This window comes from Syngnathus leptorhynchus, chromosome 22, assembly GCF_054491065.1.
Source record: "Syngnathus leptorhynchus isolate UIUO chromosome 22, UIUO_Slep, whole genome shotgun sequence".
NCBI lineage: Eukaryota > Metazoa > Chordata > Actinopteri > Syngnathiformes > Syngnathidae > Syngnathus > Syngnathus leptorhynchus.
In genome coordinates, this window is record NC_141216.1 from 420,944 (window position 1) to 439,192 (window position 18,249).

An 18,249-nucleotide genomic window follows, 5' to 3' on the forward strand; every position below is an offset into this window, starting at 1 on the left:
CAACAAAACCTACACGGCGCTTCCCAAAAGGCTTTCTCGGTCTCGTTTGCTCTCAACCTAAAACTGCACTTTGAGGAGAAAACTCAGCAGCTCCAATCGCTCGTCATTTATTGATTTATTTCTTCACAAAAGAGTCAAACGTCCTAGGAGTTCCTCTTCTCGCGACGGCAAATTGGTTTCCGACATCCGCTTTGAGTCCAAAGTCCGGCCGGCGGCGCTCAGCTGTAGCCGTAGCCCGGCAGCGGCGGACGCTGTCCCTCCTTGGCCTCGAAGAAGGTGTAGGAAAGCGTGATGGTGTCCACACGGGCCATCCTGGGGTCGGCGTCAAACTCGGGGTCGATGTAGAAGAAGACTGGCATGTCCACCTCCTCGTGAGGGTTCAGACGCTGCTCCTCGAAGCAGAAGCACTGAGCGCACAACACACGAGCAGGACCATCTCAGGAGCCGTCGGCGACCCGGCCAACTTGCCGAGAGGCGGCAAAGACTTCTACCTGGATCTTGTTGAAGTACTGGCCGGCGTCGAAGGGCACCACGTTGTAGGTGGAGATGCCGATGATGGGCTTGTCAGTGGGGTTCTTGGCCCTGTAGAAGGCCAGCGCCGTCTCCCCCGGGACCACCTGCGCCACCAGCCGTCACCGTCTGGCAAAAGCGTGTATGCGGGCGGGCGGGCGAAGGCTCTTACATAGATCTCCGTCTGCTGAGGTCTGAAGTTCCACCGCATGCTGGCGTGCGTGTCGGCGTTGAAGGTGACTTTGATGACGCGCTCCTTGACCGGCTCCATGGTGGCCACCAGGTCCGAGTCGTGACCGGCCACGGCCGAGCCGCCGAGCCCCGTCGCCTGGCGGGGAAACAAATGAAACGGGATCACGTTTGTGACTGACAAATTTGCCCTCGATGTTCCAGACCAGGGCAAGAAGGGAGCGTCAGCGGGACAGGTGTAGCGCCTGCCACGCGCCGCCGGTCTCGGGACTTCCCCGACACACCTCTCACCTGGCAGTAGAGCCTGTAGAGTGGCACGGCGGCGTAGGACAGGCCGACCATGGCCACGCCGGCGGCCGCCACGTACGTCAGCACCGTCTTGTTGCGAGTCTTGCGCTGCTCCTCGAAGCTCGGACGCTTTCTGCTCTTGACGCCGTAGGGGCGCACGGCTGGGATGTCGGGCCGCAGCACGCGCAGCACGCCCAGCTCGCGCAGCACGCACAGCGGCCTCCCGGCGTCGCAGCCGAGACCCCTCGGTGGGGCCCCGAGGCGGCGTGGCGCCTGGCGCGGCGCCTGGCGCAGGAGCGCGGACAGCAGCATGGCTGGACCGGATCACCTGCATGGTGGACAGCCAGGACAGAGGATGATTCGATTCTTATCCGTTTTCTATGTCTTCATTTGGGTGACGGACGGGTGGGCGAGAGCCACCTTGTCACATTTCGACTAACCGTGGACTGGTCGCCCGCCGGCTAACGTCAGGACTCACAGCGAACCAACGCTGCATCAAAATCTATGCAGTCACACAGATGTCCTGGCAATACGTTGAGAACTGCTTGTTGACCAAATGGCACCCGAACGTGTTTACCAACGAGGATGTCTGACCTGCAAGTGTCCACGGTCCAGCTCGCCCGATTGCTCTGCACGAACAAACAAAACGGAACGAATTGACGGTGTAAAGACGCTTAACTCAGCTCACAAAAGCATGACTTGATCATTGACATCGAGAATAGTGTCATTCGCGAGGAAAGGAGGACGGACAAGGGAGCTGCCATGTCGGACGGCGACACCTTACACAAGGAGGGGAGGCGGCGTGTTACACTTAAAAGCTTCCGTCCGCCCGCCCGCTCGCCCATAACAAGCGATCCGAGGCCAAGTTGACGCACACAAACAAATCGTCTCCCGTTTGGATTGGATTTCAATCATTCAATCCAACCCACAATCCTGGTCTTTCAATTGTTTTTTACTTGTTCCTTCATTATTTGTGAACATTTCTGCAATCTCATTTGCTCTTCCCTTGTGTGTGCTAATATACGAGTTATTATCATCCTATTACAAGATAATAGTAACGAATGCCATGCATGGGCTTGTAGTAAAAGGACACATTTTATTGTGCTAAATTGAGTATTTCGACAAAACGCTGTTGAAGTACCAAGCGCCTACGGGGGCCGTGCGTGCCCAAGAAAGCGTGTGTTTCCCGGCCGTCCTGCTGGTGCGAGCAATGGAGGGGGTCACAGTGGGCCAGGTATTTGATGCCGAATGCATCCTAAGCAAGCGGCCGAGAAAGGTGAGCGAGATCCCGAAGGACTCGGGAGGGCATCGGTGTTTCTCCTGGAGTTTCCTTTAACATCGCCTGTGTGCTCTTTTCCAGGGCAAGTTCGAGTATCTTGTCAAGTGGAGAGGGTGGTCGTCCAAGTAAGTCGCTAGCCTGTCTCAACTAGCCGCAGAGGCTAATCGAGCAAGCGCGCGCGCACGCACGCACGCACACATGCAAAAAGGCCAGCAGACAATGTGGCAAAAAAAAAACAACAACCCCCAAAACGATCATGATTTGGCTTTCTCGCCGCTTTTCTCGCCTCTGTTACGAAGGCTTCATTTGAGCGAGCGAGGTGCAGCCTTCTTTTTGTCTCGCTGCGCTCAGCAGACAAAAAAAAAGAAAAGCGGCCGCCGTTCGTACTCGTTCGTCTGCTTTTTGTTGCTTGTTTTGAGAACAGCTCGGAAGCTTCCAAAGAAGCAGCGTTCTGTTTTCATGCAAACAGAGAGCGCTATATTTTTGCATGACTTTACGCTTCATATTGTTCCTCTTTTGCTACGGTAGGTAAAACGACAAAAAGCAAGAGCGACTTTAGGAGACTTCAAATGATGTCAGCAAAGCTGACCTCTTATTCCTTCGCTTTGCTTGTGTTGTTGCCGTTTCCTGTGCATTGTGTTGTTTTGTTATACGCACTGGAGCGTCTTTCAATATCATTCGACTTTATTGACACCAGTCACAAGAACAAGGCAACAAAATGCAGATCGGCATGAGCGACAACTCAATGGCAAATACGTACTGGAAAGAAAGAGCCCATCGCGAGCCCAAATGTCAACCTGAGAGTCAGTCAGTCAGTCATCCGTAGTCGCAAACCAAGCAGTGTCGATCGAACCTGAGCATAGCGACCCCAAGTGGACAAAAATAATAGCCGCACCTTGCATGCAGATGGTCGTTGAATAATCCTTTCGACGCAACCAACAATCCCTTTTGATGTGTTGCCCTGGCTCTTGTCGTTTTAGGCACAACAGTTGGGAGCCAGAGGAGAATATTTTGGACCCCAGGTTACTGGCAGCTTTTCACAAAAGGTTCCATCCGTCGTACTCGGAAACTAACGTGACGTCCTACGTCAGACATTGATTCCGTGGTGTCGTTTTAGGGAGCAAGAGCGAGACCTTTTATTCCAGAAGAAAGGAAAGAGGCCAAGAGGACGACCACGCAAGTTTCCGGTAATTGCTCTTCGCTCGCACCTTAAAGCCGAACAAAAGTAAACAAAAGAGAAACGCATTCTTTTAGTGGCACGGGTAATGGCGAGCGATGGCTGTACCTTTGGAGTGATTGTGTGGCGCGCACCTTCCTTCAGCTTCCCCTTCCTCCCGCTGCCAAAGACAACCGCTCGTCCTCATCCTCCTTCTCCGGCGCGTCTTCGTCGTCCGAGGAAGATGAGGAAGCGGAGCGCCGCCACGAGCCGGCCAGCCCCCGGCCGCAGCCCGCCCCCCAGAAGAGGCCTCCCATCCTGGCCGCCAAAGCCGAGCCCCATTGCAGCAAGCGCGGGCGGAAGGCGCTTCACGCCGACCTGGGCGCTTTGAGACGCGCCAAAAGCAGGACGCCGCCCTTGCCCTTGTCCCCGAGCCGCCACCAGCTGCTGCCGGGCTTCCTGCGCAAGTATGGAAAGTACGGAACGGCATTTGCAAACGCGGCGCAAACGCAACGCAGCTCCCGACATAGCTTTCCAAAGCCCGCCTCGTGCTTTCCCAGGGCGGAGCCCCGGCCGGGGATAAAGAAGCCGCTGCAGCCGGCCAGCTTCACCTACACCGGACTCGGCCGGACCGCCAGAGACCACCACCACGCCGCCGCCCAGAGCTCGCTTTTCTCCCAGGTCTCGGCCGCATCCAAAGGGGGCTGCGTTTGGAGCCGACCCGCGCCCGCATCCTCGCCGCCGCATAGGAAGACGTCGCACGGCGAGCTCAAATGCGGCGCGTCGGCCCGGGGCCACGCCCCCAATGGGAACCCGCCCTCTCCGAGAGCCGTCTTCGGGGGCGGCCAGGCGGCCGCGCAGCGCCTCGCGTCGTCTCCGAAGAGACAGGACGGCCACCAACACAAGCGAGCGCTCCTCAAGGCGCCGTCCTCGCAGCGGCTCGGCCTGCCCGACCCGCAGAGTGTCGCCAGGACGCCGCTGGCCGGCCATCAGGGCAACAGCGGCGCGGCAGTGCGCGCCAGCTCGCGGAGCGGCAGCCTGCTGCTCATCAGAGACGCTTGCGCGACTCCCAAAGGCCGGCGTCCGGGCTCGCCCGCAGGGGGCGCCGCTGAGAAGGACGGCGGGCGGCAGCGCCGCGCGTCCGGCCGCAACCTAGACGAACTCAGCGCCGGCGACTCGGACGACAGCAGCGGCGGCGAGTGGGAGCGGGACGCCGCCTCGTCGTCGTCCTATCCCGGCGACGGGCGGCCCAGCCTGGGCGACGCCGCCACTGAGTCGGACGCCGAGACGGACTGGCGGCCGGCGCGGGACCTTCTGGAACACGTGTTTGTCACCGACGTCACTGCCAATTTCCTCACCGTCACCGTCAAGGAGTCGCCCACCAGCGTGGGCTTCTTCAACCCGCGCAACCACTAGCCGCCGCTTTGGCTCCTAAGCTGGAGACTCGGCCTTTGAAAGTGGCCGGTGCCTCAGGTTCTCGTCCGTCCGCAACGTTCCAAAAGAAGCAAACTTGTGTTCTGGACAGTTTGTTGGTGTGGACCAAAGGTGCTCTGAATGTTATTTAATTGTGTCCTGACCTGAGCAGTGTTCCTCACGTGTTTGATTGCTCCTCTAATTTGATCCATGCATTTTCTATAGCGCTTATTACTTTCCATCATTCATTTGGAAATGGGCTCAAATATGGCTGGCGCTTCTGGGAAACAACCGCAGTCGTGTGATCAAATCGTAGTACTTCAAATTTCTATTGGACATGAGCACAATGAGAAAACCAATTTTGTATCAACTTTGTGTCATGACTCCAATTACAAACGACCTTGACTTTTGAAACGATTTGAACCGTTTTTACTAGTCTCTGATTTCCAAACGAGTTACTCACCAGTTTGTTGTGGTTGTTTTTTTTTTTTTCAAGTTCAAGACTTTTGAGCCCAATATTGCTACCTCCATCCAGACGGTTGGTTTGCCATTTGTGTGTCCAGGGAAGAAAGGAGAAAAGGAGGCGCTATCTCAATTCATATTGATCGCCAACTTCTCACTTCATCTCTTTTCCACCAAATCTATCGTGGCCTCCCTCACTAAACGTGCTGCCTATCTATCTATTTATCCAGCATGGTGAGGAGGAGAACACCACCACACCAAACGATCCTGTGATTTTCCTCTCCTTTATTATTTCACGCAGATGTGCAAAACGGAAAGCTGCAGATCTACGAAACCGGAATACAAATACGGGTTCTCTTTGAAACGATTTCCCAAATCATATTGTGCGCACACAAAACAGAACCGATTGAATCCGTCCATTTCTTAGTCCCGATCATACATGGCTTCAAGAAAAGTTTCTCACCCAACACATTGGATTCTTGTCTTCTCACCAGCATTGCCAATCGCAAGTGGCAAGCTTTTCGAGCTGAGCTGAGCTGAGGTCTCTAAGGTCTCGTCTCGACCCAAACGGGAAGAGAAGCGGAAATACACTCAGCAACATGTCATTACAAAACAACGGCCGACAGATGTCGCTAAGGCGACGCAAACCTAAACGCACGAATACAACAAATACTTGTTTCAATCTCACCCGTCAATCATTTCCATACATTTGGAATACAATTCGTGAAACTTACCTTCGTTCCCCTCCACTTTCTGTATGAATTCATACAATAAGTGAGTTGAAAAGGGTGCCTCTGTTCATAAAAGGCTGTTGCAGGAATCCAACTTTAAATAAGTGTTTATTTTGAAAAATAAATAAATACATCGCATAGAATAAGGTTGATGAGGTGAAACATGAAACAATGTGCTTTTTGTTATCATTTTCAGCATCACACAAGTAAAAGACAATTTGGTACCACGCCCTAACGCCTTATTTGAAACAGTGTCCAAACTAGTTTAAAATTGGAGCGGGGGGGCAAAGCACGAGACTTTGCTTTCAAACATGTTACACCCTTGCAACAGAATTAGGAAATTGATGAAACTAATCCATTTGCAACTTTCTAACAATCAACCACTACGCGTGTGCTTAAATCCAGGCTGTGTCGAGTTGTGTGTGTGTGTGTGTGTGTGTGTGTGTGTGTGTGTGTGTGTCTATGTATGTATGCAAGTATAAGAAACCCACAAAGCTCAAAATAACCTCGAGTGAAAGACAAGACAAAGCATTCATAAGGGGGAAAAAAAAAAGCCCAAACCAAAAGAAAACCAAACGCAACAACACCCTGTACAAACACTAGGGCCTAATAAGTTAAGAAAATAGTGCCTCTAAAACGTTCATATTGCTTTGTACCTCCACCAATGAGTGGTCAAAGTCGACCCTGCCAAACAGCAAAAAGTTGCTCATTTGATGATGTCGCTCCAGAACTTATGAAGTGTCGTCCAGGAGCGCGAGTCCCCTTTCTTGTTTGCCCTCCCGCCTTGGAGTGTTGGCAGTAAAAAATACAAAGACCGTTACACTACTACAGCACTGCTCCTTAAAAGGAACAAAAGATGTTTTTTTCTTTTCTTTTCTTTTTTGATGATGATGATGACGATGATGATGATTATTACTCTCTACAGCATTATTACTAGATCCATCACCATCTGCAGCGTCTGCGTTTCATCTTGCGGTGTGTCGCCATCAGTGCTCGGAGGAGAAACCGGGAAGGGTCAGTAGCTTGGGGTTGGAAGAGTCACCGTGTTCCTGTCCTGAACCCTCTCCCACACCAAGGTCAAAGGAGTCCTTGGAGTCACTCGAGGGCACTCTCCTCCTCAGGCAGGTGTCCCGCTTGGGCAGGGGAGGGGGCGAGCCTAAGCCACCCACAGCCGGGTAGAGCCCCGACTGGGGTTCCGATCCATCGGGGGGGTCCACCGAGATGCAAGGGGGACTCGTCTTCTTCTTCCGTCGGGGTGAGGGCAGTGAAGTCCGAGTAGAGGCCTGGCTGCGGATTTGCAGACTGTCGGCCTGCGACACAAAACCGGAGGAGGCCGAGCCGTACCGGGGGCCGGGCGGCACGGCCGAGCAAACCTCCACCGAGTGGCGCCGTGACTCGTCCGACCAGGAGTAGGGGCTAGGACCGGGCGGGAGAGCGCTGCTGCGGCCTCGTGTGTCCACGCTGTGAAACCTCTTCAACGGCCTCAAGCAAGCACCCCCGCTTTCCGGAGCGTTCTCGTAAGGCTCTTTGGCACCGCCGAGGTCGTCGTCGCGTGTCACGATGTCGTGGCTTCCTGTGGACGCTCCCGCGGTAATAAGAGACACCTCCTGATCCACAGAGGCCAGGCTTGCTTTCGGGGAGGGGACCAGATAGAGCGCAGGCTGCCGGGGGAAGGTTAAAGGTGAGGACGTGGAGGAGCAGGAAGACGAGGCAGAGGAGGGTGGAGGGAGGCTGAGGGAAGCCACGTTGGAATGTCCTTCACTGCTTTCCCCTCCATCTGAACACAAGGCCTCCTGAGACTCAGTAGACACCGCCACCTGGAAGACGGGGAATGGGGGAGAAGAGAGAGGGGGGGGGGGGGGAATATTTACGGTGGGGTGGGTGACAATGTCGGATATAAATGCGTAAGGAGAATTTGGTAGAAAGCCATGCTATGGGATTAGAGATGGATGAGTCAAGTATGCAATGTCATTGCTGCAGCAAAAGTGCCAGTGACAAACAACGCTGGGTTTAGCTCAAAATTGTCTGGCAAGAGTATCTTAACTGTGTGACTACAGTGACACCTTGTGGCCAAAGAGAATATAGTCAGGATGGGAGACTTGACCGGGAAAATGACACATGGAAAGAAAAGAAAGGCTGCAAATGCAAAGGTTGCTCTGTCGCGCCCAATATGAACACGGACCGAGGCCAAACGGCAGTCCCCTGTCTTTCTTTCTTTCTTTCTTTCTTTCTTTCTTTCTTTCTTTCTTTCTTTCTTTCTTTCTTTCTTTCTTTCTTTCTTTCTTTCTTTCTTTCTTTCGCTCACTGTTTCAGAAACAGGAGTATCTGTGCTCGAGGAGGCGCTCTGGATCAGGCGCTTCTTGGGCCCAACTGAGCTGGTGTATGGAAATAAAAAAATGAGGAATTTGTTAGGGGGGCACGGGGGTGAGGGGCGGGGGGAGGAAGGGAAGATGAAATTGTTTAGAAAGCGGAAAAACAATGATAGAGTGGAAAACCGGTTTTAAATGTGCAAGAGGTGCTAGTAAAAGGTGAGCTTTCTCGAAAGGATTCTCGAGGCATTCAAGAAGTGTCGCGCGATGAGGGTTCGTTCACCTGTCTGCGGAGCTTGCGGCTCACCGCATGCGTCCGTCTGGGAGGGGGGAGTGGCGGTATACTCTCAGAGTCTGAGTGGCCGTGGGGGCTGATGGGTCTGAAGAGCTCAGTGGGAATGCTCAGTCTTTGGCAGCATTCTTCAGGTTGGGAACGCACTGAACCACTAGAGCCTACAAAAGACAGGAAGTCAAAACAGCAGGCAGGCAGGTCTGTAGTTGTATGGGTGGGTGCCATTGCTTTTTCTCAAAAAACTTGGAGCTTTATATCCCATTTGGAGAGATTCAGGAAAACGCTTACACTAATCCCCAAAGAAGAGAGAGAGAGAGCAATATGACCTGACTGGGCCCGAGGTGGCTGTGCCGACGTCGCGGCGGACTTGCCAAAGGCCTGCTGGGGGAAGAACATGTAGCTGTCGTTGGGTAAGGAGTGTGTGCGTCCCACCGTGGGCTTCCTGACACTCAACAGGTTGTCCTCCGACGCCACTTCCTCCACCTGTCCAATGATACAGAAGTCAAGCTTGAAGCGCAATCTACTCCATCCCACAAGTACACACAAATCAAATGAGCTGCCACAGATCACAGACATCTTGGGAATTTTAAAAGCAATTTCTTTCCAGCGCAAGCACTCTTTCGGGCCAATAAATCAATCAGTCCTCATGGGATTAGCCTGCTGTCAGCTGGGGCAGTCTTGCAGCCCACCCCCACCACCACAAGACCAGTAGAGACACAAAGCAAACACAATGACGGACGGGAGAGAACCGTGACGTAGATTCACATGAAAAGCACAGTGGCTGGCGGGAGACAAAATGTGTCGAAAGAGATTGGTGTGTGTGTGTGTGTGAGTGAGTGTGTGAGTGTGTGAGTGAGTGAGTGAGTGAGTGAGTGAGTGAGTGAGTGAGTGAGTGAGTGAGAGAGAGAGAGAGAGAGAGAGAGAGAGAGAGAGAGAGAGAGAGAGAGAGAGAGAGAGAGAGAGAGAGAGAGAGAGAGAGAGAGAGAGAGAGAGAGGGGAAGAGTTGTAAACTGCCTGCACTACTCTACTGCACAAGAACTCATCAGGCTGGAAAGATGGAATGAAAGACAAAGTTGGAGGACTCATGGTTAGATTCACAAAAGGCCTTCCAACATCGCTTGGCCACCGTCTTTTTTCCTTTGAGTTCTTTTCTTTTCTTTTCTTTGCTTCCTGTCCCGGCACAATCCAATTCATTTGTGCGCCCTTTAGCACCGACCGACACTGGTTGGGTCACTTACATTTCTCAGGTATAGATGAGACTGTGAAAAGGGCAAAATAAAGTCCCAATATCAGGAGCGGAAAAAAATACAATGAGAATAAGATCAAACGTGAAGTCGCGCTCAAGTTTCTCGCCCAATATTCGAGAATATAAGAAATGAATGTTCGGAAAATAAATGGAAGGTCTGTTGTGTGACACCATCACCGTTGGTGCCATTCCTTGTCAAGGTAGTCTGAGGTCACTAACTGCTTCCAAATGTTTCGCTCAAGTACTGTATTCCTGAAGCCGCATTTGATGAGGATTGAGATTTTTGCCACGATCCAACACTATTGCGGTAGAGTTGCGCTCTACACATCTGCTTCAAACTAAACATTTAACAAGCTGGCACCCAGTTGCTAGGCTTATTATACGCCAGCGTGGAACGGTGGGGAAGTGGGCGGGCAAGTGGGCGGGCGAGCGAGTGGCTGCTTTGGAAGACCCTGGAAAGGAAACACGAGTACGACAAGAAAAGTGCAAACGAGAGGAAGAGGGGGGGGGGGGGGGGGGGGGTGGCATGAAGGGAAAAAAAAAAAAAAAAGTCAGTACATTGCATTCCAGGCTGCTTAGAGAGAGGGGATTAAAACGGTCAGCGAGCGATTCCTCTGTCACGGCTAGGGACCAGGATTTCTCCGAGGCCAGAGACAGAGCTTCCATCTCAGCTAGAGGAATCTAAACGGGAAGAGAAACAAAATACAAACAAACACACCAATATGAAGATGACACACATATAAAAGACAAGTTAAGTAGAGACGCGATCATGGCTGACATGCCGCGCCACACGGGCTACATTAAATGTGGAGGAACTTTAGGCCAAAAAACCTTAATGGTTCTTGGGCGCCATGATATTTGGCAAACATAACACGGCATGCTGTTCTACCCCCCCCCCCCCCCCCCCCAAAATCCACGGACAATATGTCCTTGTTTTTCCCCTTCGTAAATATTTTACAGCTTAATAGAGACCCTGCAGCGGAGGGGGAAAAAAAGCCCATCCATCTTTAAGACATTTAGTGCGCTAAATGGTCATAAAACACTAAGATTTGCCAAAAGGAGTGAGATGATATTATATGTTCTCAATAAAGTCAATCGTTCCATCAAAGGGTCAATACAATCAAATCAGATCCAATCAAATAAGCAAGAGGCCTACTCAATCTGAGACTCAATTGTTTCATTTCAGCAGGATTGGAGAAGACACCTGGATCTTGACGAATCCATCCAGAATATGGATTTCCACATGACTGGCATCCTAGTTTCTCCCAAATGATGAACTCATTCACTGCCAACCCAGTTCATATCTTTGACGTCTATAACCGTCATTGGCACTGAATGAGTGAGTTCATTCAAATCAATCTCATTTCTTAACCTTTTTGTCAGGGTTGTTGTGCTTGTCGCCTTTGGGGCCGAGCGCGTAGTAGCGGCAAACAGAGCCGGACAAGTTGTCCATCAAACTCAGCTCCCCTTCTTCCATTGAACCCTGGATGACCAGGGAGACTGAATCAAACTGTGGACGACCATTATGGATTTGCTGGACAAAGCAGAGGAAAGATGATGGGACAAACGGATACAAGAAAGAAAGAAAGAAAGAAAGAAAGAAAGAAAGAAAGAAAGAAAGAAAGAAAGAAAGAAAGAAAGAAAGAAAGAAAGAAAGAAAGAAAGAAAGAAAGAAAGAAAGAAAACCACAGTTAGTCGGAAACGGAGCAGATGAAAGAAGAACTACTGCGTGGCGTGGCCACTAGAAGGCGCTACAAGATCACACTAGTAGAGAACATCCTTCTTGCTTTTGAACGCTGCAGCAACCACAAAGACAGACAAGATCTATCTATCTGGCGCAAGATCTGGAGTTCCTATCCCCCAAAGTTGTCTGGAAATAGCTGTCGAGGACCAAAACAAGGCCCTGCGCTCCAGCTTTCCCATGGCACTATGACCTGCTTTTGACTGGCACGTCCTCCGCAGGGACCAAGAGCCACACGCAAACCTAGTGGAAGGGAAGGGAGGGAAGGGGAAGCACTTTCATGTCAAGATGTAGTGGAAAAAAAAAAAGATCTCAATTTGGATACAAATACAAAGGGGGGGTCATCATTCTATGGATGGCCACGAGGAAAGCGTGGCCAGTCAGTCAGTCACATCAAATCAAAGCGCTCTCATTAGCGTCCCAGAACTTATGTCTTTCCTTGCTTTTCTAGCCCGTGTGGTGAATGTGCCCAAATATGGTCTTCTGTAAATATGGTTCAATTCTTTCATCGTCCAAGCTCAGTGGCCTTACAGCATAGGGGAGAGAATGAACAAACGGGCGGGGTGGGGTGCGACTGCACCAAGCCTAAAAGAGTCAAACGGATGGATTGATGGATTCCTTACCTCACGAGGGGGCTCCGGGCATGAGCCCATGTCTCTGGGTATATCAACAGCAGGTGAGTCCACAGCCCTTTCCTGCCCTGCGCTGGACCTCCAGGGGGAACCCCCACTACTGGATCTGTCCGTGGCCAATGCCAGCGGGTTGAAGTGGGGCGACCTCGTGACCAGGTCCCCCCCATCGCCGTGGAGCTCCAGCTCTAACTCCGCCTCCAGCTCCGCCTCTTCCTTGGCTTCTTTGTTGCTCTCTTCCAGGTGCTTCATCAGGACAGCGATGACGACGTTGACCAGGACGAACTGAGCGGTCAAGACGAAGGAGACAAAGTAGATGGGAGAGACCACGGTGTTGTAGCAGGTCGTGCTCTCGTGGGCACAGTCCCTTAAAGTGTCCTGAAACGGACGAGCGGCGTTTATTAGATGTGGATCGTTGATTCAAATGACGTCATGCGTCAAGCCGGAAATTGTCTGTCCGCTCAAACAAAGTGAAAGAAAGAAAAAAAAGAAGTAGGTATTTTGAGACACAATGTCAGTGGATGCAAAGTCAGCAGCAATGTAGAGGAAGGCAGGTAGGCAGGCAGGCAGGCAGGCAGGCAGGCAGGCAGGCAGGCAGGCAGGCAGGCAGGCAGGCAGGCAGGCAGGCAGGCAGGCAGGCAGGCAGGCAGGCAGGCAGGCAGGCAGGCAGGCAGGCAGGCAGGCAGGCAGGCAGGCAGGCAGGCAGGCAGGCAGGCAGGCAGGCAGGCAGGCAGGCAGGCAGGCAGGCAGGCAGGCAGGTAGGCAGGCAGGCACGCAGGCAGCCACGCAGGCAGCCACGCAGGCAGCCACGCAGCCAGGCAGCCACGCAGGCAGCCACGCAGGCAGCCACGCAGGCAGCCACGCAGCCAGGCAGCCACGCAGGCAGCCAGGCAGCCACGCAGGCAGGCAGGCAGGCAGGCAGGCAGGCAGGCAGGCAGGCAGGCAGGCAGCCACGCAGGCAGCCAGGCAGCCACGCAGGCACCTCTGCTCATGGCAATCACTAAAAGTGGCACACCCATTCATCCATCCATCCATCCGTTCGTCCGTCCATGTCGCTTCATTTAGTAGTCATTTCACCTTCATGATGCCGTTCCAGTTGTCCCCAGTGGAAACTCTGAAGAGCAGCAAAAATGCCATCCCAAAATTTTTAAATGTGGCATAGCGTCCCAGGCCCTCACATGGATGGAGTTCATCACAAACTAGAAAGAAAACCCCCCAAAAAAAGGAGGGTGAGAATGAATGGTAACAAGACAATTGAAGAGTTCTTGATAAAATGGCCTTACTCAAATCACCAAACAGCTCCACTCCCAAAGCTGCAAAGATGAAGAAGAGGAGCATGAAGAGGAGACCAAGATTTCCCACCTAGTGGAAGCACAGAAATGGAAGCTTTCAAGGAATGTTTTGTGATGCAAATGAACAGAAGGCAAGATGCCAAACGCCCTTCACAACCATTTATTCATGATGATCACTCCCGACAAGCTGGGAGCAGTATCGAGAACGATCAAACTTCCACCAAAAGCCAAACCAAGAGTCTCCGGATTGAGCAACAAAGTCAGTATATAAAAGTTGTTTCATTGGTGGGAATATGTACCTGAGGCAGGGCTTGCATCACAGTGTCCAGCAAAGCTCGCATCCCCACCGCCATCTTTAGGAGCTTCAGCACTGCAGGCAAAATAAATACAGGAAGACATTCAATTTATTAAGTACGTACGTCTATGAATCTCAGCCAGCTCATTTTGAAAAGAACGTTGGCGTTTTGGAAAAGACATTTGGCACAGTCTGGCCGCTGCCGATCAAGGCTGCAACTTGCATTGCTGCGACATTTTCTGTCTTTCTTGAATGATGTTGATGGCTTTTTTTATTTTTCATCTGAGCCAGATAGGAAGTCAAGCTGGCTCTAATTTGTTGCACTTGTATTTGATGCCATTCCAGGGCCATTCCCATCCTGGATCGTTCAGGTGACCTCGGCACTTTCTCTCGTGGCAAACGTGGGACCTCATGCGGCGCTCGCTGGATTTGTCGAACGTTCCATCGCGGTCAAACGACTCCACGGCCTCACGTGAATGAGCATAATTACTAGGTCGTAGAAGTAAATGTTGCGACATGAGGACAGACAGACGGACGGCTAGGTAGAAGGGGGGAGCGACGGCAGGGGCCCTGAACACCCCCCAAATACGCTTGGGTGTGCAATGTCTGATTCTCGCTGATGTTTTGGAATGAATGACAAACTAAACGAAGCCAACTGGCGTAACACGTGCCGTCTTTCATGCTCCCTCCCATTGATGAATCTTGCCCTAATCCTAAACTTTTGGCCCCTTTGTCAGTTGCTCCTCTTTCTCACTTCATCTCATGATGTATTTTTAGTCGAGGAGTCATGAATCACTGTGCCGTCCTTTTCTTTCTGTTCCTTCATTTATTTGGCCGTACAGTCTGGGTTAATTGTGCCTTACTGTCTGTTTTTTCCCACTTCTTCTACTCTTTGCCAGCCAGCTGTTTTCCTCAGCGCTAGGCTGCCACCGAACCCAAAGCACCATGTAAAAATGACGCGGAGGCCGGCTCATACCTCGTGCAATCCTCAGCACTCTCATGATGCGGATTATGGTCGGGTTAATGGGCAGCGAAGCGTTGACCTCGATCTCCTCCAGAGTGATCCCCATGATGGAGAGCAAGACGATGGCCAGATCCAGCTGGTTCCATCTGCGCACACGCAAAAACTCGCATGACTCGCCGCCACTGACACAGAGTATACATTCAATGACGTGGACGGACATCTTCACGGAAGCTCAGATGTTGACCCGAGAGGAAGGTCAACATGTTGGTGACATACATATGTACGTATGCGCGCTGATGAATTGGTGCGGCGACAGTGCCCTTTTCATAGTCATGAAATCATTTCAGGCAGCTTGTCTGATGGCTGTGTAATGAGACGTTTTTCTTCCATACGGTCCTCCGATGAGCTCAAAAATCACTTCCCATCAATCTGTACCATGTTGTCAAAACGCAAATCGCTGAGACTTCCCAACTCATCGACTACTAACTTGTCCTTGAAGAAGCGTCGAAAGCCAAAGGCAACTAATTTGAAGAGCGACTCCAGAACAAAGATGACCGTGAAGATGTAGTTACAGATCTTCAGCGCTTCATCCAGTTCCTGAAGATTGAGCAAAAAAAAATTCAAAGTCCAACTCCAAAACAAACACACAACACGAGGCGTGTCAGTTGTTGTGACCTCGGGTTGTTGGTAGTGCTCCATGGACATTGTGATGACGTTGAGCCCTATCACAATGGTGATGAAGAGGTCCAGGTAGTGGCTGGTGCACATCTTATGGATAACCAAACGGGTGGGGGAGTAATCGGAGTAGTAGGGCTTACTCTGAGCTTCTGTTGAAAGGGGGGAGGGCAGGGGAGGGGAGGGGAGGGGAGGGCAAGGCAGGGGTGTTGGAAAAGGAGGTTGGGGAGGGTGGCATTCAAAAAGTGAGTGAGTGACTGAGTGAGATAAGACACTGTACATTACAAATGCGCTGTTATAGAAGCAAGCGGCATTTCCAATCTGAAAAAGAGGCTTGTTAGCGCTCGCTCATGTCAATATTCATGAGTCGGGGAGGGCGGCGGAGGATCCATCAATCGATGGATGGATGGATGGATGGATGGATGGATGGACAGATGGACAGATGGACAGAGTGAAGACGTGTTGCTCATTTACTGCCAAATGAATGTTGGACATCTATAGCCGTCAATTGACGACAAATTCCATCAAATACAGCCCAAGCATTTCATGTGGGTGCGCAATGTCGAGACTTTACACGGCGGATGGGATTGATCTTCTAGAAAGGACCAATGTGCCTGCCACCTGTGAACAGGTTTCCCAAGCTCACACGGTGTCCCTCCCTCCCTCTCATTTTTCGCACCTCTCACTCTTCTCCGGAAAAAGACCTAACATGAAAGAAATAGCCAGAAATAGTCTTGCCTGCACCTGCAATAAACATAAAACCTGTCGATCCACCAGGACAGATTATCTCAAGGGGTCAAAAATCTGTCTTTGGCTCTGGTTGACTTTGAATGGATATGCTTGTTTCTTTTTTTTCTTTTTCCAAGCCCCTTGCTGACAATCTGCCTTGGCTCATCCACAGACACCTGATATCTTATTCTCTTCATTTCAATCAGATGGTCCGAAAGTGGACAGGTGCTACACCCGAACTGGATTTGGCCACTCTCAAAAATGTACGCCATATATTTTAGGAAATACAGACACGCTAACTCTCGTTAGGTCGGTCACGTGATTGTGCCCATAATGTGCTGATCTCAACGTGATCATGAAAGTGAAATCTTCTTCATACTGCGATGAAATTGCTGGAGCTCCTTTTAATGTATCTCGAGATGGTGAGACTTCCAAATCAATGTAATGGCCTAAAAAAAGATTGGTGACGACATGGACGGCTGTGAAATGAAGAGGAGGAGGGGGGGCATGTAAAGCAGCGCTCTTAAGATTCAAAGCGTAATCTAGATTTGATCATCGGAGCGGCTGCTTTTCTACCTCTTCCCACCTTTACGCTCTGTGTCTGCCTTCAGAGTCAAACTGGCAGGCTGTTTTTGAAATCCGCCAAACACAGAGTCTAAAAACAATTGTTGACAGACAAAAACAACGGGCAAAAAAAAAAAGAAAGAAAATGGAATTCCAAAATGCTCTGCTGCCTTGCTCGATAAATAAGGAAGGCCTAGAAAGGGAGAGAATAAGAAAATACAGTCACCAGTCATGACTCAAAGTGGAGAGGAGCAGCAGAGCAAATTGTAGAGCCCAGAAGGAAAGCATCAAAGAAACAAGACATAGAATTCATGTGATAACAAACATTTGTACTTTCAGACACACTGGAGTCACACGTCGTGCACGCAGATTGTGCTGGTTTGCATGGCAGACTGAGACCTCTTTCTGAGTCATACTTGAGCAATGAACCAACTCAAAGGTGGAAAGCGATCCATCCATTGGGCAGCATGAGTGGAGGGCGGGGCGGGGACGATGACAAGGCGCAGACAGAACAATGGGAAGCAACACCATGAACCTTTTACTGGACGTACGATAGCAGTAAATCTCATTTGGAATCCATGTTCATAGGGTATCAATATCGGCCGGCGCCGATACCTATAAGTCTTATTACACGGGATCGCTACTCACGACTGCTGGCTAATAATTGAACAATAGAAAATTGATTGCTGTGGTGGGATATAAATGGATGTTTTTCTTTGGCGGCGAAAATTGGATGTATCGAAATTGGCCTCGGTGCTTGCCGTCAGTATTGGTGACTGCGTGGTCTGAAAAAAAACATTGGGATTGAACATCTCTATTTTCAAAATGTTTTGCTTGAAATTCATTCAATTCCATCAACTTGTTAACTATGTCAAACAATTTGTACCATATCTGAGGCATGGTGGAACGCAACATTTCAAAAGATTCCCCCCCCCAAAAAAGACCCGCTTTAACTGGTGGCAAATTTTTGGGAGGTGTTTGCACATGCACACATGCTCATGCAGAAATGGCCTGGCTGTTCAAAATACATTTCACTTTTCAATTCTGAAGAAACATCTTGTGGCTTAAATGATTTGGAGGAAGTAGAATCCCATCTTCTATTTTTAGATCTTCAAGATAAACTCAACCTGACAGGAACACACATATTGGTCTGATCAGTTGTCGCTTCCAAAGCACACTTTGTTCTCTTTCCTCGCTACATTTGCTGAAGCTTCAGGCTTTCTACCAGCCCTGCACTCTCTTGTTGACATTTCTGGGGATAAAACATTCATTGAGAAAGAACGTTCCCATTGTGAAACATTTATCATCATTCCTGTTTTTTTTATTTTTTTATTTTTTTAAATGAATTGAATGGTCATTACGTTCACATTTTGCTTGCTTGCTTGGGGTGACCGTGTAACACTGTTTGTTGTATCATGTTGTATGTCTTGGATATTGCGTGAACTAAAAAAAAAAAAAAAAAAACCCAGCATGCTAGCTATCACT

General features: G+C 50.6%; 3 protein-coding genes across 7 annotated transcripts in view; 1 reads left to right on the forward strand and 2 right to left on the reverse strand.

Annotated features, from left to right (window-relative positions):
• Positions 1-91: 91 nt before the first annotated feature.
• Positions 92-5,898, reverse strand: cox11 (cytochrome c oxidase assembly homolog 11 (yeast)). The gene is made up of 6 exons (XM_085903979.1): positions 5,761-5,898; positions 1,428-1,616; positions 991-1,315; positions 683-838; positions 492-617; positions 92-407 (listed from the first exon to the last, which is right to left on the reverse strand). Exons 3-6 carry the CDS (start codon positions 1,297-1,299, stop codon positions 219-221), a joined length of 780 nt encoding a protein of 259 aa, XP_085760105.1. The 5' UTR covers positions 1,300-1,315; positions 1,428-1,616; positions 5,761-5,898; the 3' UTR covers positions 92-218.
• On the forward strand, positions 1,344-5,252 carry LOC147039053 (chromobox protein homolog 2-like). 5 transcript variants are annotated; one of them, XM_085903975.1, is made up of 6 exons: positions 1,344-2,263; positions 2,348-2,391; positions 3,247-3,312; positions 3,384-3,453; positions 3,588-3,889; positions 3,983-5,252. In XM_085903975.1, exons 1-6 carry the CDS (start codon positions 2,198-2,200, stop codon positions 4,836-4,838), a joined length of 1,404 nt encoding a protein of 467 aa, XP_085760101.1. In that variant the 5' UTR covers positions 1,344-2,197; the 3' UTR covers positions 4,839-5,252. The 5 variants fall into 5 exon arrangements, with proteins under 5 accessions (XP_085760101.1, XP_085760097.1, XP_085760100.1 ...); XM_085903974.1 differs by having other exon boundaries at positions 1,346-2,263; positions 3,588-3,898; XM_085903971.1 differs by having other exon boundaries at positions 3,588-5,252.
• A 226-nt stretch (positions 5,899-6,124) lies between the features above and the next one.
• cacna1g (calcium channel, voltage-dependent, T type, alpha 1G subunit) overlaps positions 6,125-18,249 on the reverse strand; it is a 44,076-nt gene continuing 31,951 nt past the window's right edge. Inside the window, exons 26-37 of the mRNA XM_085903980.1 lie at positions 15,472-15,620; positions 15,284-15,393; positions 14,809-14,942; positions 13,837-13,907; positions 13,529-13,607; positions 13,323-13,444; positions 12,240-12,623; positions 11,248-11,409; positions 10,434-10,556; positions 8,956-9,112; positions 8,621-8,790; positions 6,125-7,845 (exon numbers count right to left, since the gene is read on the reverse strand). Coding sequence (XP_085760106.1) covers positions 7,015-7,845; positions 8,621-8,790; positions 8,956-9,112; positions 10,434-10,556; positions 11,248-11,409; positions 12,240-12,623; positions 13,323-13,444; positions 13,529-13,607; positions 13,837-13,907; positions 14,809-14,942; positions 15,284-15,393; positions 15,472-15,620 — 2,492 coding nt within the window. The 3' untranslated portion in view covers positions 6,125-7,014. The remainder of the gene's footprint in view (positions 7,846-8,620; positions 8,791-8,955; positions 9,113-10,433; positions 10,557-11,247; positions 11,410-12,239; positions 12,624-13,322; positions 13,445-13,528; positions 13,608-13,836; positions 13,908-14,808; positions 14,943-15,283; positions 15,394-15,471; positions 15,621-18,249) is intronic.

What these genes read in the sequence shown, in the direction of transcription:
- cox11 (XM_085903979.1), bottom strand. Translation starts at nt 1,299, where the DNA reads ATGCTGCTGTCCGCGCTCCTGCGCCAGGCGCCGCGCCAGGCGCCACGC. An exon ending in TCTACAGGCTCTACTGCCAG is followed by an intron (nt 839 to 990) that starts GTGAGAGGTGTG and finishes TTTCCCCGCCAG; the next exon opens with GCGACGGGGCTCGGCGGCTC. An exon ending in CTCAGCAGACGGAGATCTAT is followed by an intron (nt 618 to 682) that starts GTAAGAGCCTTC and finishes CTGGTGGCGCAG; the next exon opens with GTGGTCCCGGGGGAGACGGC.
- LOC147039053 (XM_085903971.1), top strand. Translation starts at nt 2,198, where the DNA reads ATGGAGGGGGTCACAGTGGGCCAGGTATTTGATGCCGAATGCATCCTA. An exon ending in TGGAGAGGGTGGTCGTCCAA is followed by an intron (nt 2,392 to 3,246) that starts GTAAGTCGCTAG and finishes TTGTCGTTTTAG; the next exon opens with GCACAACAGTTGGGAGCCAG. An exon ending in CTGGCAGCTTTTCACAAAAG is followed by an intron (nt 3,313 to 3,383) that starts GTTCCATCCGTC and finishes GTGTCGTTTTAG; the next exon opens with GGAGCAAGAGCGAGACCTTT.